The sequence below is a fragment of the Bombina bombina genome, chromosome 1 (assembly GCF_027579735.1).
Source record: "Bombina bombina isolate aBomBom1 chromosome 1, aBomBom1.pri, whole genome shotgun sequence".
NCBI lineage: Eukaryota > Metazoa > Chordata > Amphibia > Anura > Bombinatoridae > Bombina > Bombina bombina.
Window position 1 is genome coordinate 288,242,753 of NC_069499.1, and position 16,207 is coordinate 288,258,959.

The 16,207-nt window shown below is 42.6% G+C and overlaps 1 protein-coding gene across 1 annotated transcript in view; it reads left to right on the forward strand.

Annotated features, from left to right (window-relative positions):
* The window catches only part of ESYT3 (extended synaptotagmin 3), a 205,204-nt gene extending 189,331 nt beyond the window's left edge, over positions 1-15,873 (forward strand). The window contains exons 21-23 of the mRNA XM_053698028.1: positions 475-580; positions 961-1,010; positions 14,848-15,873. Coding sequence (XP_053554003.1) covers positions 475-580; positions 961-1,010; positions 14,848-14,884 — 193 coding nt within the window. The 3' untranslated portion in view covers positions 14,885-15,873. The remainder of the gene's footprint in view (positions 1-474; positions 581-960; positions 1,011-14,847) is intronic.
* The last annotated feature ends 334 nt before the right edge of the window (positions 15,874-16,207 follow it).

Below are 16,207 nucleotides of genomic sequence, written 5' to 3' on the forward strand. Positions count from 1 at the left end.
ACATTTATGTCTGATTCAGAAAGAGCAAACTATTTAAAAAAAAAGTTTCCAATTTACTTCTATTTTCAAATTGACTTGGTTCCCATGATATTCTGTGTTGAAGAGATACCTAGGTAGGCATCTGGAGCACAACATGGCAGGAAATAGTGCTGCCATCTAGTGCTCTTGCAAATGGATAACATTCTTGCAAACCTGCTGCCATATAGTGCTCCAGAAATGGGCTGGCTCCTAAGCATACATCCCTGCTTTTCAACAAAAGATACTAATTGAGCAAAGAAAACCTCATAATAAAAGTAAATTAGAAAGTGGTTTAAAATCGCATGCGCTATCTGAATCATGAAAGAAAAATGTTAGGTTTATATCCCCCTTTAATGCTTACGCACTAGTGCAGGGGTTACTGACAGAAGTCTGAACCTTTTTTTTACCAATTAATGGGTAAGTTACCGTTCCTAATGCTATGACTGTTCTTCCTAGGTTTGAATTTCTTGTTCCGATAGAAGATGCCAAAAAAAGAATTTTAGACATTGCTGTGAAACACAACCGATCATTTGGCTCTCATGAGAGAAAGGAGCTTGGAAAAGTGAGTCAAATTTCGAGAAGTGTTGTGGTTCCTGAAGAGTTATAGATAGGGCCCAGGACCCTAAGGCAGGGGGAAATATTAAGAGTATCAGAAAATGGAGATATAGTAGCGTATGCTGGGGATTAAAGGCAGAGTCCCATGGTGCATCGATAAGAGGGGGAAACGAGGGCCCTATGTGCATAGGAAAGTGATGGTCAGAAGCTCAGTTTGTAAGAGGCAGACAAGGGGAAGAATCGTCTTTCATTAAAAAAGAGATACAGGCTTTGGAGCTACTTTTCTTTTTAGCATAGGAAGACACAGTCAGGCAAATGTATTTTTCTCTTTATAGTTCACTTTTGCTCCGGCTTCCTCATTTTTTAATCTTTTTGCTTCTTTTGTAGGTTCTCCTAGATCTTTCAAATGAGGATGTGGCACAGGGATTCTCACAATGGTAAATATAAATACCTATGTGATTTGCAAGATATCTCTACTGTCAAACCAGTGGGAAATGTATAGCGAATGGGTTTAATGTATCCTTGACCATGATGTGACAATGGTTCAAATAAGATACATGAGAGAAAAAACAATGCCAAAAGAGTACTAATTATAAACGTGTGTGAGTGAATTTTATTACAATTCCAATCCATTTGAATTTGGTGGTTAAAAACTTTGTATTTAACTTCCTTTTTATACAGCATTCCAGTTCATTGGAAGCCAATGTTACTGTTTTTGACAAAGGGGAAAAAACTAAATTTATGCTTACCTGATAAATTTCTTTCTTTTGCGATGTACCGAGTCCATGGATTCATCCTTACTTGTGGGTTATTGTCCTTCCTGACAGGAAGTAGCAAAGAGAGCACCACAGCAGAGCTGTCTATATAGCTCCCCCCTTAACTCCACCCCCCAGTCATTCGACCGAAGGCCAAGGAAGAAAAGGAGAAACTATAAGGTGCAGAGGTGACTGAAGTTTACCTAAAAAAATACTATCTGTCTTGAATAGACAGGGCGGGCCGTGGACTCGGTACATCGCAAAAGAAAGAAATTTTATCAGGTAAGAATAAATTTGGTTTTCTTTTGCATGATGTACCGAGTCCACGGATTCATCCTTACTTGTGGGATACCAATACCAAAGCTTTAGGACACGGATGAAGGGAGGGACAAGACAGAAACCTAAACGGAAGGCACCACTGCTTGCAAAACCCTTCTCCCAAAAATAGCCTCCGAAGAAGCAAAAGTATCAAATTTGTAAAATTTTGAAAAGGTATGAAGCGAAGACCAAGTCACAGTCTTACAAATCTGTTCAACAGAAGCATCATTTTTAAAAGCCCATGTGGAAGCTACCGCTCTAGTAGAATGAGCTGTAATCCTTTCAGGAGGTTGCTGTCCAACAGTCTCATAAGCCAAACGGATGATGCTTTTCAGCCAAAAGGAAAGAGAAGTCGCCGTAGCCTTTTGACCCCTACGCTTTCCAGAATAGACAACAAACAAAGAAGATGTTTGACGAAAATCTTTGGTTGCCTGCAAATAAAATTTCAAAGCACGAACCACGTCCAAGTTGTGCAACAGACGTTCCTTCTTACAAGAAGGATTAGGACATAGAGAAGGAACAACAATTTCCTGATTGATATTCCTGTTGGTAACAACCTTAGGTAGGAACCCAGGCTTGGTACGCAAAACCACCTTATCAGCATGGAACACAAGATAAGGTGAGTCACATTGTAATGCAGATAGTTCAGAAACTCTTCGAGCTAAAGAGATAGCAACTAGAAACAAAACTTTCCAAGATAAAAGCTTAATATCTATGGAATGCATGGGTTCAAACGGAACCCCCTGAAGAACTCTAAGAACTAAATTTAGACTCCAAGGCGGAGCAACAGATTTAAACACAGGCTTCATTCTAGCTAAAGCCTGACAAAAAGCCCGAACTTCTGGAACATCTGCCAGACGCTTGTGCAACAAAATAGACAGAGCAGATATCTGTCCTTTTAGAGAACTAGCTGACAATCCTTTCTCCAATCCCTCTTGGAGAAAAGACACAATCCTAGGAATCCTGATTTTACTCCAGGAGAAGCCTTTGGATTTGCACCAAAAAAGATATTTACACCATATCTTATGATAGATTTTCCTGGTAACAGGCTTTCGAGCCTGAATCAAGGTATTTATGACTGACTCAGAGAAACCCCGCTTTGATAGAATCAAGCGTTCAATCTCCAAGCAGTCAGTTGCAGAGAAATTAGATTTGGATGCTTGAATGGACCTTGAATCAGAAAGTCCTGTCTCAGCGGCAGAGACCATGGTGGAAGAGATGACATGTCCATCAGGTCTGTATACCAAGTCCTGCGTGGCCACGCAGGCGCTAACAAAATCACTGATGCTCTCTCCTGTCTGGCAATCAGACGTGGAAGGAGAGGGAAAGGTGGAAACACATAAGCCAGGTTGAACGACCAGGGTACTGCTAGAGCATCTATCCGTACAGCCTGAGGATCCCTTGACCTGGAGCCGTAACGAGGAAGTTTGGCGTTCTGACGAGACGCCATCAGATCCAATTCTGGTGTGCCCCATAGGCAAACCAGTTGAGCAAATACCTCCGGATGGAGTTCCCACTCCCCCGGATGAAAAGTCTGACGACTTAGAAAGTCTGCCTCCCAGTTCTCTACACCTGGGATATAGATCGCTGACAGATGGCAAGAGTGAGCCTCTGCCCATTGGATTATCCTTGAGACCTCTATCATTGCTAAGGAACTCCTTGTTCCGCCCTGATGATTGATATAAGCCACAGTCGTGATGTTGTCCGACTGAAACCTGATGAATCTGGCCGAAGCCAGCTGAGGCCATGCCAGGAGAGCATTAAATATCGCTCTTAGTTCCAGAATATTTATCGGTAGGAGAGCCTCCTCCCGAGTCCACAAACCCTGAGCCTTTAGGGAATTCCAGACTGCACCCCAGCCCAGAAGGCTGTTGTCACTATAACCCTTTCTGGCCTGCGGAAACACATTCCCTGGGACAGATGATCCTGTGACAACCACCAAAGAAGAGAGTCTCTGGTCTCTTGATCCAGATTTATCTGAGGAGATAAATCTACATAATACCTATTCCACTGATTGAGCATGCATAGTTGCAGTGGTCTGAGATGCAAGCGAGCAAACGGAACTATGTCCATTGCCGCTACCATTAGACCGATTACCTCCATACACTGAGCCACTGACGGCCGAGGAATGGAGTGAAGCGCTCGGCAGATGGACAAAATCTTTGATTTTCTGACCTCCGTCAGAAATATTTTCATGTCCACTGAGTCTATCAGAGTCCCTAGAAATGAAACTCTTGTGAGGGGGGAAAGAGAACTCTTTTTTACGTTCACCTTCCACCCGTGAGATCTTAGACAGGCCAACACTAAGTCCGTGTGAGACTTGGCTAGTTGGAAGGTCGACTCTTGAATTAGAATGTCGTCTAGATAAGGCGCCACTGCTATGCCCCGTGGCCTTAGAACCGCCAGAAGGGACCCTAGCACCTTCGTGAAGATTCGTGGTAACCCGAAAGGAAGAGCCACAAACTGATAATGCTTGTCCAGAAAGGCGAACCTGAGGAACTGGTGATGATCTTTGTGGATAGGAATGTGTAGATACGCATCCTTTAAGTCCACAGTGGTCATATATTGACCCTCCTGGATCAATGGTAAGATAGTCTGAATGGTCTCCATCTTGAAAGATGGGACTCTTAGGAATTGGTTTAGGATCTTGAGATCCAGAATTGGTCTGAAGGTTCCCTCCTTTTTGGGAACTATAAACAGATTGGAGTAGAACCCCTGACCCTGTTCTGCTTTTGGAACTGGGCAGATCACTCCCATGGTAAAAAGGTCTTCTACACAGCGTAAGAACGCCTCTCTTTTTGTCGGGTTTACAGACAATTGAGAAAGATGGAACCTCCCCCTTGGAGGGGAATCCTTGAAATCTAGAAGGTATCCCTGGGTTACAATTTCTACTGCCCAGGAATCCTGAACATCTCTTACCCAGGCCTGAGCAAAGAGAGAGAGTGTGCCCCCTACTAGATCCGGTCCTGGATCAGGGGGCTACCCCTTCATGCTGACTTAGTGGCAGCAGCAGACTTTTTGGCCTGTTTACCCTTGTTCCAAGCCTGATTAGGTCTCCAGGTTGGCTTGGATTGAGCAAAGTTCCCCTCTTGCTTTGCAGCAGAGGAAGAGGAAGTGGGACCACTCTTGAAGTTTCGAAAGGAACGAAAATTATTTTGTTTGGTCCTTGTCTTATTTGACTTATCCTGAGGGAGGGTATGACCCTTCCCTCCAGTAATGTCTGAAATGATCTCTTTCAGTGCAGGCCCGAATAGGGTCTTACCTTTGAAAGGGATGGACAAAAGCTTAGATTTAGATGACACATCAGCTGACCAGGACTTAAGCCATAATGCTCTATGCGCTAAAATGGCAAAACCTGAATTCTTAGCCGCTAATTTAGCAAGATGAAAAGCGGCGTCTGTAATAAAAGAATTAGCCAACTTAAGAGCCTTAATTCTGTCCAAAATATCATCTAGTGGGGTCTCCATCTGAAGAGCCTCTTCTAGAGCCTCAAACCAAAAGGCAGCCGCAGTGGTTACAGGAACAATGCACGCTATAGGTTGAAGAAGAAAACCTTGATGAACAAAAATTTTCTTTAGGAGACCCTCTAATTTTTTATCGATAGGATCAATGAAAGCACAACGGTCTTCAATAGGTATAGTTGTAAGCTTAGCCAGGGTAGAAATAGCTCCCTCCACCTTAGGGACCGTCTGCCATGAGTCCCACACGGCGTCTGATATGGGAAACATTTTCTTAAAAGTAGGAGGGGGAGCGAACGGAATACCTGGTCTATCCCACTCCTTAGTAACAATGTCCGAAATCCTCTTAGGGACTGGAAAAACATCAGTGTAAACAGGAACCTCTAAATATTTGTCCATTTTACACAATTTCTCTGGAACTACAATAGGGTCACAATCATCCAGAGTAGCTAAAACCTCCCTGAGCAATAAGCGGAGGTGCTCTAGCTTAAATTTAAATGCCGTCATATCTGAATCTGTCTGAGGGAACATCTTTCCTGAATCAGAAATCTCTCCCTCAGACAGCAAATCCCTCATCCCTACTTCAGAACATTGTGAGGGAATATCGGATACGGCTACTAAAGCGTCAGAAGGCTCAGCATTTGTTCTTAACCCAGAGCTACTGCGCTTCCCTCGCAACCCTGGCAGTTTAGATAAAACCTCTGTGAGGGTAGTATTCATAACTGAAGCTATATCTTGCAAGGTGAATTAGACGCACTAGAAGTACTTGGCATCACTTGTGCGGGCGTAACTGGTTGTGACACTTGGGGAGAACTAGATGGCTAAACCTGATTTCCTTAATGCCAAAGTCAAAATATGCTGTTTGCAATTTATAGACATATCAGTACAATTGGGACACATTCTTAGAGGGGGTTCCACAATGGCTTCTAAACAAATTGAACAATGAGTTTCCTCAGTGTCAGACATGTTTAACAGGCTAGTAATGAAGCAAGCAAGCTTGGAAAACACTTTATTTAATGAAAAAAAACACAATTTGCAAAAATGGTACTGTACTTTTAAGAGAAAAAAAGGCATACACAAACTGCAAAACAGGTTAAAATTGCTTCAAAAATGACGAAATTTTAACAGTGTACCCACTAAGCTTTAGAAGGATTGCACCACAAGTAAAAAAGCAATAGACCCCCAAATGAAAAAAACGGATTGAAAATTGTCAAAAACCGGTCAAAACCCCCTAAAGCACCTTGCCACAGCTCTGCTATGGCCCTACCTGCCCTTAGGAAGCGATAATATGGGGTTTAAAGCTTCAATTAGTCCCTCAGAAGACTATCAGGACCTCAGGAGAAGTTGCTTGCTGCTTGTAAATGCGCAACTGAGGCGCGAAAATAGGCCCCGCCCACCTCACTCGATGTTGCTGGGGTCTACACAAAACTAACAACCCCTGCCTGAAAGCCATGTGGGTTATAAACAACCCCAAAGAACCCTCAAGCAAATGTTCCCATAAAACAGAAAACGTTACTCCCAGACACAAAAACGTTTGTTCCCAAATTCACATAACAAACAGAGTGCCCACAAAAAATTAACCCTTTATGCAAGCTAGTAAAAACCTCTGATAACACTAGGATTACTGCTTACCCTTCCCCTAATGGGGACACTGTCAGCCTTTCTGAGTTAACACAGTCTCTGCAGAAAATATGACTGAACATACCTCATTGCTGTATAGCAAGAACCGTTCCTCACACTGAAGTTTTCCTGTACTCCTCAGCTCATGTGGGAACAGCAGTGGACCTTAGTTACAAATGCTAAGATTATCATCCTCCAGGCAGAAATCTTCATCTATGTCCTGCCTGAGAGTAAATAGTACAACACCGGTACCATTTAAAAATAACAAACACTTGATTGAACATAAAATAAAACTAACAGTTTAACACCTCTTCTCTTTACCCTTCCTTCTTAGAGCCAGCAAAGAGAATGACTGGGGGGTGGAGTTAAGGGGGGAGCTATATAGACAGCTCTGCTGTGGTGCTCTCTTTGCTACTTCCTGTCAGGAAGGACAATAACCCACAAGTAAGGATGAATCCGTGGACTCGGTACATCATGCAAAAGAAAAAGTTTGTTTTTTATGCTTGTTTGGCTTGTTACTGTCCACTAATACAGCCAGTAAACCTTCTAAGCGGGGTCAGCAGTGCAATCCTTACACTTGTTTTGGTTAAAAAAAATATTGTATTTTTTAAACATACTGTTTAATACAAGATTTATTACATCTATGTAATGTCATTAAAAATGTACAATAAACTCAAAATGAAATTACTTATATAATGGTTAATCATGCACAGTAAAAAAAAACTACTGCTGAAGAGCATCCTGCAATATTCAGAACATTTGCCTTGTTACATGCTACACAGTGATTGCTTGATCTTTGCAGGAGCTCAGTTGTAACCATCAATAACTGGTCTCAGCAAAATTAGATAAGATACACATACAAGGCTTTTCAAGGGGCTTATTCCTGAACTGTAAAACAAAGCAAATAGTGCTAATGAAATTATATTTTAAATGCTAAAAAAATATTTTGTATGCAACATAGTGCTTAATTGTAGAGGACATATATACTATATAGCCACAAGTATGTGGACACCTGACCAGACCATCAAACCTATGAGAGTCTGTTAGATGCCCCATTCCAAAACAATGATTATTAATATGGAGCTACCCCACCCCCCTTAGGACTTTCACAGCCACCACTCTTCTGGGAAGGCTTTGCACAAGATTGGGTACAAATTCCCAAAGATACTGCACAATCAGCCAAAACACATTTCTGATGTCAGGCACTGATGTTGGATGAGAAGGTGAGGCTTAAAATCTGTGTTCCGAATCATCCCATAAGTGTTCAGTGGGGTTGATGTCAGGGATCTGTGCCGGTCACTCAAATTCCTTCAAACCAAACTCATTAAACCATGTCTTCATGGACCTTGCTTTGTGCACAAGGGTGCAGTCATGTTGGAACAGGAAATGCCCTACCCTAAACTGTTGCCACATAGTTGAAAGCACCCAATTTCTCCAACATAGGTGTGTCCGGTCCACGGCGTCATCCTTACTTGTGGGATATTCTCTTCCCCAACAGGAAATGGCAAAGAGCCCAGCAAAGCTGGTCACATGATCCCTCCCAGGCTCCGCCTACCCCAGTCATTCTCTTTGCCGTTGTACAGGCAACATCTCCACGGAGATGGCTTAGAGTTTTTTAGTGTTTAACTGTAGTTTTTATTATTCAATCAAGAGTTTGTTATTTTGAAATAGTGCTGGTATGTACTATTTACTCAGAAACAGAAAAGAGATGAAGATTTCTGTTTGTATGAGGAAAATGATTTTAGCAACCGTCACTAAAATCCATGGCTGTTCCACACAGGACTGTTGAGAGCAATTAACTTCAGTTGGGGGAACAGTGAGCAGTCTCTTGCTGCTTGAGGTATGACACATTCTAACAAGACGATGTAATGCTGGAAGCTGTCATTTTCCCTCTGGGATCCGGTAAGCCATGTTTATTACGATTGTAAATAAGGGCTTCAAAAAGGGCTTATTAAGACTGTAGACTTTTTTTTGGGCTAAATCGATTGATTATTAACACATATTTAGCCTTGAGGAATCATTTTATCTGGGTATTTTGATATAATAATATCGGCAGGCACTGTTTTAGACTCCTTATTCTTTAGGGGCTTTCCCAAAGCATAGGCAGAGCCTCATTTTCGCGCCGGTGTTGCGCACTTGTTTTTGAGAGGCATGGCATGCAGTCGCATGTGAGAGGAGCTCTGATACTTAGAAAAGACTTTCTGAAGGCGTCATTTGGTATCGTATTCCCCTTGGGGCTTGGTTGGGTCTCAGCAAAGCAGATACCAGGGACTGTAAAGGGGTTAAAGTTCAAAACGGCTCCGGTTCCGTTATTTTAAGGGTTAAAGCTTCCAAATTTGGTGTGCAATACTTTTAAGGCTTTAAGACACTGTGGTGAAAATTTGGTGAATTTTGAACAATTCCTTCATGTTTTTTCGCATTTGCAGTAATAAAGTGTGTTCAGTTTAAAATTTAAAGTGACAGTAACGGTTTTATTTTAAAACGTTTTTTGTACTTGTTATCAAGTTTATGCCTGTTTAACATGTCTGAACTACCAGATAGACTGTGTTCTGAATGTGGGGAAGCCAGAATTCCTATTCATTTAAATAAATGTGATTTATGTGACAATGACAATGATGCCCAAGATGATTCCTCAAGTGAGGGGAGTAAGCATGGTACTGCATCATTCCCTCCTTCGTCTACACGAGTCTTGCCCACTCAGGAGGCCCCTAGTACATCTAGCGCGCCAATACTCCTTACTATGCAACAATTAACGGCTGTAATGGATAATTCTGTCAAAAACATTTTAGCCAAAATGAACACTTATCAGCGTAAGCGCGACTGCTCTGTTTTAGATACTGAAGAGCATGACGACGCTGATATTAATATTTCTGAAGGGCCCCTAACTCAGTCTGATGGGGCCAGGGAGGTTTTGTCTGAGGGAGAAATTACTGATTCAGGGAACATTTCTCAACAAGCTGAACCTGATGTGATTGCATTTATATTTAAGTTGGAACATCTCCGCATTCTGCTTAAGGAGGTATTATCCACTCTGGATGATTGTGACAAGTTGGTCATCCCAGAGAAACTATGTAAAATGGACAAGTTCCTAGAGGTGCCGGGGCTCCCAGAAGCTTTTCCTATACCCAAGCGGGTGGCGGACATTGTTAATAAAGAATGGGAAAGGCCCGGTATTCCTTTCGTCCCTCCCCCCATATTTAAAAAATTGTTTCCTATGGTCGACCCCAGAAAGGACTTATGGCAGACAGTCCCCAAGGTCGAGGGAGCGGTTTCCACTTTAAACAAACGCACCACTATACCCATAGAGGATAGTTGTGCTTTCAAAGATCCTATGGATAAAAAATTAGAAGGTTTGCTTAAAAAGATGTTTGTTCAGCAGGGTTACCTTCTACAACCAATTTCATGCATTGTCCCTGTCGCTACAGCCGCATGTTTCTGGTTCGATGAGCTGATAAAGGCGGTCGACAGTGATTCTCCTCCTTATGAGGAGATTATGGACAGAATCAATGCTCTCAAATTGGCTAATTCTTTCACCCTAGACGCCACTTTGCAATTGGCTAGGTTAGCGGCTAAGAATTCTGGGTTTGCTATTGTGGCGCGCAGAGCGCTTTGGTTGAAATCTTGGTCGGCTGATGCGTCTTCCAAGAACAAGCTACTTAACATTCCTTTCAAGGGGAAAACGCTGTTTGGCCCTGACTTGAAAGAGATTATCTCGGATATCACTGGGGGTAAGGGCCACGCCCTTCCTCAGGATCGGCCTTTCAAGGCAAAAAATAAACCTAATTTTCGTCCCTTTCGCAGAAACGGACCAGCCCAAAGTGCTACGTCCTCTAAGCAAGAGGGTAATACTTCTCAAGCCAAGCCAGCTTGGAGACCAATGCAAGGCTGGAACAAGGGAAAGCAGGCCAAGAAACCTGCCACTGCTACCAAGACAGCATGAAATGTTGGCCCCCGATCCGGGACCGGATCTGGTGGGGGGCAGACTCTCTCTCTTCGCTCAGGCTTGGGCAAGAGATGTTCTGGATCCTTGGGCGCTAGAAATAGTCTCCCAAGGTTATCTTCTGGAATTCAAGGGACTTCCCCCAAGGGGGAGGTTCCACAGGTCTCAGTTGTCTTCAGACCACATAAAAAGACAGGCATTCTTACATTGTGTAGAAGACCTGTTAAAAATGGGAGTGATTCATCCCATTCCATTAAGAGAACAAGGGATGGGGTTCTACTCCAATCTGTTTATAGTTCCCAAAAAAGAGGGAACGTTCAGACCAATCTTAGATCTCAAGATCTTAAACAAGTTTCTCAAGGTTCCATCGTTCAAGATGGAAACCATTCGAACTATTCTTCCTTCCATCCAGGAAGGTCAATTCATGACCACGGTGGATTTAAAGGATGCGTATCTACATATTCCTATCCACAAGGAACATCATCGGTTCCTGAGGTTCGCATTCCTGGACAAACATTACCAGTTCGTGGCGCTTCCTTTCGGATTAGCCACTGCTCCAAGGATTTTCACAAAGGTACTAGGGTCCCTTCTAGCTGTGCTAAGACCAAGGGGCATTGCTGTAGTACCTTACTTGGACGACATTCTGATTCAAGCGTCGTCCCTTCCTCAAGCAAAGGCTCACACGGACATTGTCCTGGCCTTTCTCAGATCTCACGGATGGAAAGTGAACGTGGAAAAGAGTTCTCTATCTCCGTCAACAAGGGTTCCCTTCTTGGGAACAATAATAGACTCCTTAGAAATGAGGATTTTTCTGACAGAGGCCAGAAAAACAAAACTTCTAGACTCTTGTCGGATACTTCATTCCGTTCCTCTTCCTTCCATAGCTCAGTGCATGGAAGTGATCGGGTTGATGGTAGCGGCAATGGACATAGTTCCTTTTGCACGCATTCATCTAAGACCATTACAACTGTGCATGCTCAGTCAGTGGAATGGGGACTATACAGACTTGTCTCCGAAGATACAAGTAAATCAGAGGACCAGAGACTCACTCCGTTGGTGGCTGTCCCTGGACAACCTGTCACGAGGGATGACATTCCGCAGACCAGAGTGGGTCATTGTCACGACCGACGCCAGTCTGATGGGCTGGGGCGCGGTCTGGGGATCCCTGAAAGCTCAGGGTCTTTGGTCTCGGGAAGAATCTCTTCTACCGATAAATATTCTGGAACTGAGAGCGATATTCAATGCTCTCAAGGCTTGGCCTCAGCTAGCGAGGGCCAAGTTCATACGGTTTCAATCAGCTGTGGGGCATTCCAGACATGGATCTGATGGCCTCTCGTCAGAACTTCAAAGTTCCTTGCTACGGGTCCAGATCCAGGGATCCCAAGGCGGCTCTAGTGGATGCATTAGTAGCACCTTGGACCTTCAAACTAGCTTATGTGTTCCCGCCGTTTCCTCTCATCCCCAGGCTGGTAGCCAGGATCAATCAGGAGAGGGCGTCGGTGATCTTGATAGCTCCTGCGTGGCCACGCAGGACTTGGTACGCAGATCTGGTGAATATGTCATCGGCTCCTCCTTGGAAGCTACCTTTGAGACGAGACCTTCTTGTTCAGGGTCCGTTCGAACATCCGAATCTGGTTTCACTCCAGCTGACTGCTTGGAGATTGAACGCTTGATCTTATCGAAGCGAGGATTCTCAGATTCTGTTATCGATACTCTTGTTCAGGCCAGAAAGCCTGTAACTAGAAAGATTTACCACAAAATTTGGAAAAAATATATCTGTTGGTGTGAATCTAAAGGATTCCCTTGGGACAAGGTTAAGATTCCTAGGATTCTATCCTTCCTTCAAGAAGGATTGGAAAAAGGATTATCTGCAAGTTCCCTGAAGGGACAGATTTCTGCCTTGTCTGTGTTACTTCACAAAAAGCTGGCCGCTGTGCCAGATGTTCAAGCCTTTGTTCAGGCTCTGGTTAGAATTAAGCCTGTTTACAAACCTTTGACTCCTCCTTGGAGTCTCAATTTAGTTCTTTCAGTTCTTCAGGGGGTTCCGTTTGAACCCTTGCATTCCGTTGATATTAAGTTATTATCTTGGAAAGTTTTGTTTTTAGTTGCAATTTCTTCTGCTAGAAGAGTTTCAGAATTATCTGCTCTGCAGTGTTCTCCTCCTTATCTGGTGTTCCATGCAGATAAGGTGGTTTTACGTACTAAACCTGGTTTTCTTCCAAAAGTTGTTTCTAACAAAAACATTAACCAGGAGATTATCGTACCTTCTCTGTGTCCGAAACCAGTTTCAAAGAAGGAACGTTTGTTACACAATTTGGATGTTGTTTGCGCTCTAAAATTCTATTTAGATGCTACAAAGGATTTTAGACAAACATCTTCCTTGTTTGTTGTTTATTCCGGTAAAAGGAGAGGTCAAAAAGCAACTTCTACCTCTCTCTCTTTTTGGATTAAAAGCATCATCAGATTGGCTTACGAGACTGCCGGACGGCAGCCTCCCGAAAGAATCACAGCTCATTCCACTAGGGCTGTGGCTTCCACATGGGCCTTCAAGAACGAGGCTTCTGTTGATCAGATATGTAGGGCAGCGACTTGGTCTTCACTGCACACTTTTACCAAATTTTACAAGTTTGATACTTTTGCTTCTTCTGAGGCTATTTTTGGGAGAAAGGTTTTGCAAGCCGTGGTGCCTTCCATTTAGGTGACCTGATTTGCTCCCTCCCTTCATCCGTGTCCTAAAGCTTTGGTATTGGTTCCCACAAGTAAGGATGACGCCGTGGACCGGACACACCTATGTTGGAGAAAACAGAATTTATGTTTACCTGATAAATTACTTTCTCCAACGGTGTGTCCGGTCCACGGCCCGCCCTGGTTTTTTTAATCAGGTCTGATAATTTATTTTCTTTAACTACAGTCACCACGGTACCATATGGTTTCTCCTATGCAAATATTCCTCCTTAACGTCGGTCGAATGACTGGGGTAGGCGGAGCCTGGGAGGGATCATGTGACCAGCTTTGCTGGGCTCTTTGCCATTTCCTGTTGGGGAAGAGAATATCCCACAAGTAAGGATGACGCCGTGGACCGGACACACCGTTGGAGAAAGTAATTTATCAGGTAAACATAAATTCTGTTTTTCTAAAATATCTTTGTATCCTGAAGCATTAAGCTGACCCTTTACTAGAACTAAGGGGCCTAGTACAAACCCTGAAAAACAGCCCCAGACCATTATACCTCCTTCACCAAACATGACAGTAGGCACTATGCATTCTGGTAGATAGTGTTCTTCTGGCATCCACACTACCCAGATTCTTCTATCAGACCAAATAGTGAAATTTATCACTCCATCAAACACATTTCTACTGCTTCAGAGTCCAGTGGCATCGAGCTTTATACCTCTCCAGGTGACACTTAGCATTGAGCATTTTGATGTGAGGGTGTTGCTGTCGGAGGCTGTTTGGACCTATGTAGTGAGTGATGCAACAGACGATTTTTACACTCTACAAACTTCGAGATTTGCAGCCCTACTCTGAGTTTCAGTGGTCTACCACTTTATGGCTGTGCTGTTACTGCTCCCACTTCACAACAATAGTGCTTAAAGTTCACCAGGGCAGATCTATTAGGACAGAAATTTCACAAATTGACTTGTGGTAAAAGTGGCATCCTATGCCAGTGCCATGTCAATAACCTCTTCAGTACTACCCATGGTACTGCCAATGTTTGTCTAAGGTGATTTCATGCCTATGTTTTGGATTGTATGCACCTGTTAGCAACAGGGGTGTCTACATACTTTTGTTCATATAGTGTATATAAGGGATGTACATTTGGATCCTTCATGAGGATCCGAATGCAGAAGTAAGAAGCAACTCATGTCCTTCAGATATTTTCGTAGCCGGATTAATTCTTGTAACAGATCCCCACAATAAGATCTATACAAATTCAGATCTTTAGAGTGGGGATCTTTTACAAGAATTAATCTGGCTACGAAAATATCGGAAGGACACGAGTCGCTGCTTACCTCCACATTCGGATCCTCATGAAGGATCCAAATGCACATCCTAAGTGTATATATGAATGAATGCAATGCCACATTAAGCTTTTATAAGTAAGATTATCTGTTGTTGTGTTCGTTTCTTTATGCATTAACACTCTGCCTCTTGTTAATAGTTTTTTGGCTTTCCTCTCCAGGTATGAGCTAACACCATCTGGTCATCCCAGCTCCTGATCGTATTCAACTGCTCCCAGCAAGCATCACCAATAAATGCATATATTTACAGAAATATAGAGACTGAGCGTGTGCTGCACTTGTATATTTGTAATTTAACTTATACATGAATGATTCTGTATACAGTATGCCGGCACAATAATCTCAGCTTTGTGTGAAAATCTCTCAGGAATATCATGGTCTGCGAACAGTGCCCTGGATATGTACAGAAGACACAGACGTCACCTAATTTATTTCTGTATATAGAGAGTACAGTGGGCACATAGACTGCAGGATGGTGGAAAATTCTGCACCTGAATATTTGAAACACTGAAGTTCGCAAACTTGCTTTGCTCTCAGTTGAGAGAGACCTTGTACAATGTCCGTAATGAACAGGATTGTATCTGTTAAGCTTTGTGAGCACTTTAGTGGCGTAAGAGGATTTTGCATTGTCTTTGTCGTTTTTGCCTCAATACAAATGCAAATAAGGACTCCAGAACTGTTTTTTAACCAATAAATTGGTGTACATGACTTATGTACAGAAGTGAAATTGTACTGGGTACGAAAAGCATGTTGCACCAATTTCAGCTCCTTTTAATTATTCCTCATGTGTTTCTCTGTGTTCAGATTGTAAAGATTTCCTTTCTTAAGCCGTTTTAATAACTCAATTACTGAGTATCTGACTCACCTATGCAAAGGTAAGTCTATTACATGTAAACTGAGGACAAGAGCTGAGAAACTCTTCTATATTGTACTTAAAAAGTCTTTGAGCAAGAGATACAAATATTAATTCTATGAATAAATGCTTATAGTTCTATTTAATAATAAGGGATCAAGAAATATTTTCTTATTTATTAACTCCGTCACACCACAGTAGAGATTCTGATGGTGTTGTGATAAATTATTCACCAAAACTAGTTAAATCCTTGGAACAGATTGTGTCTCTGGGGCTTCCCACATTGGTCAGTACAACACTGTTTCTCATTTAATAAAATTATTTTAAGATTAAATATGTTTTGATTCCATTTTGTTACTAAATTGCTAAACATATTTCTCTTGTTAAGTGTATCCAGTCCACGGATCATCCATTACTTATGGGATATTAACTCCTCCCCAACAGGAAGTGCAAGAGGATTCACCCAGCAGAGCTGCTATATAGCTCCTCCCCTAACTGCCATTACCAGTCATTCTCTTGCACCCAACGAATAGATAGGATGTGTGAGAGGACTGTGGTGATTATACTTAGTTTCATACCTTCAATCAAAAGTTTGTTATTTTATAATAGCACCGGAGTGTGTTATTCCTTCTCTGGTAGAATTTGAAGAAGAATCTACCTGAGTTTTT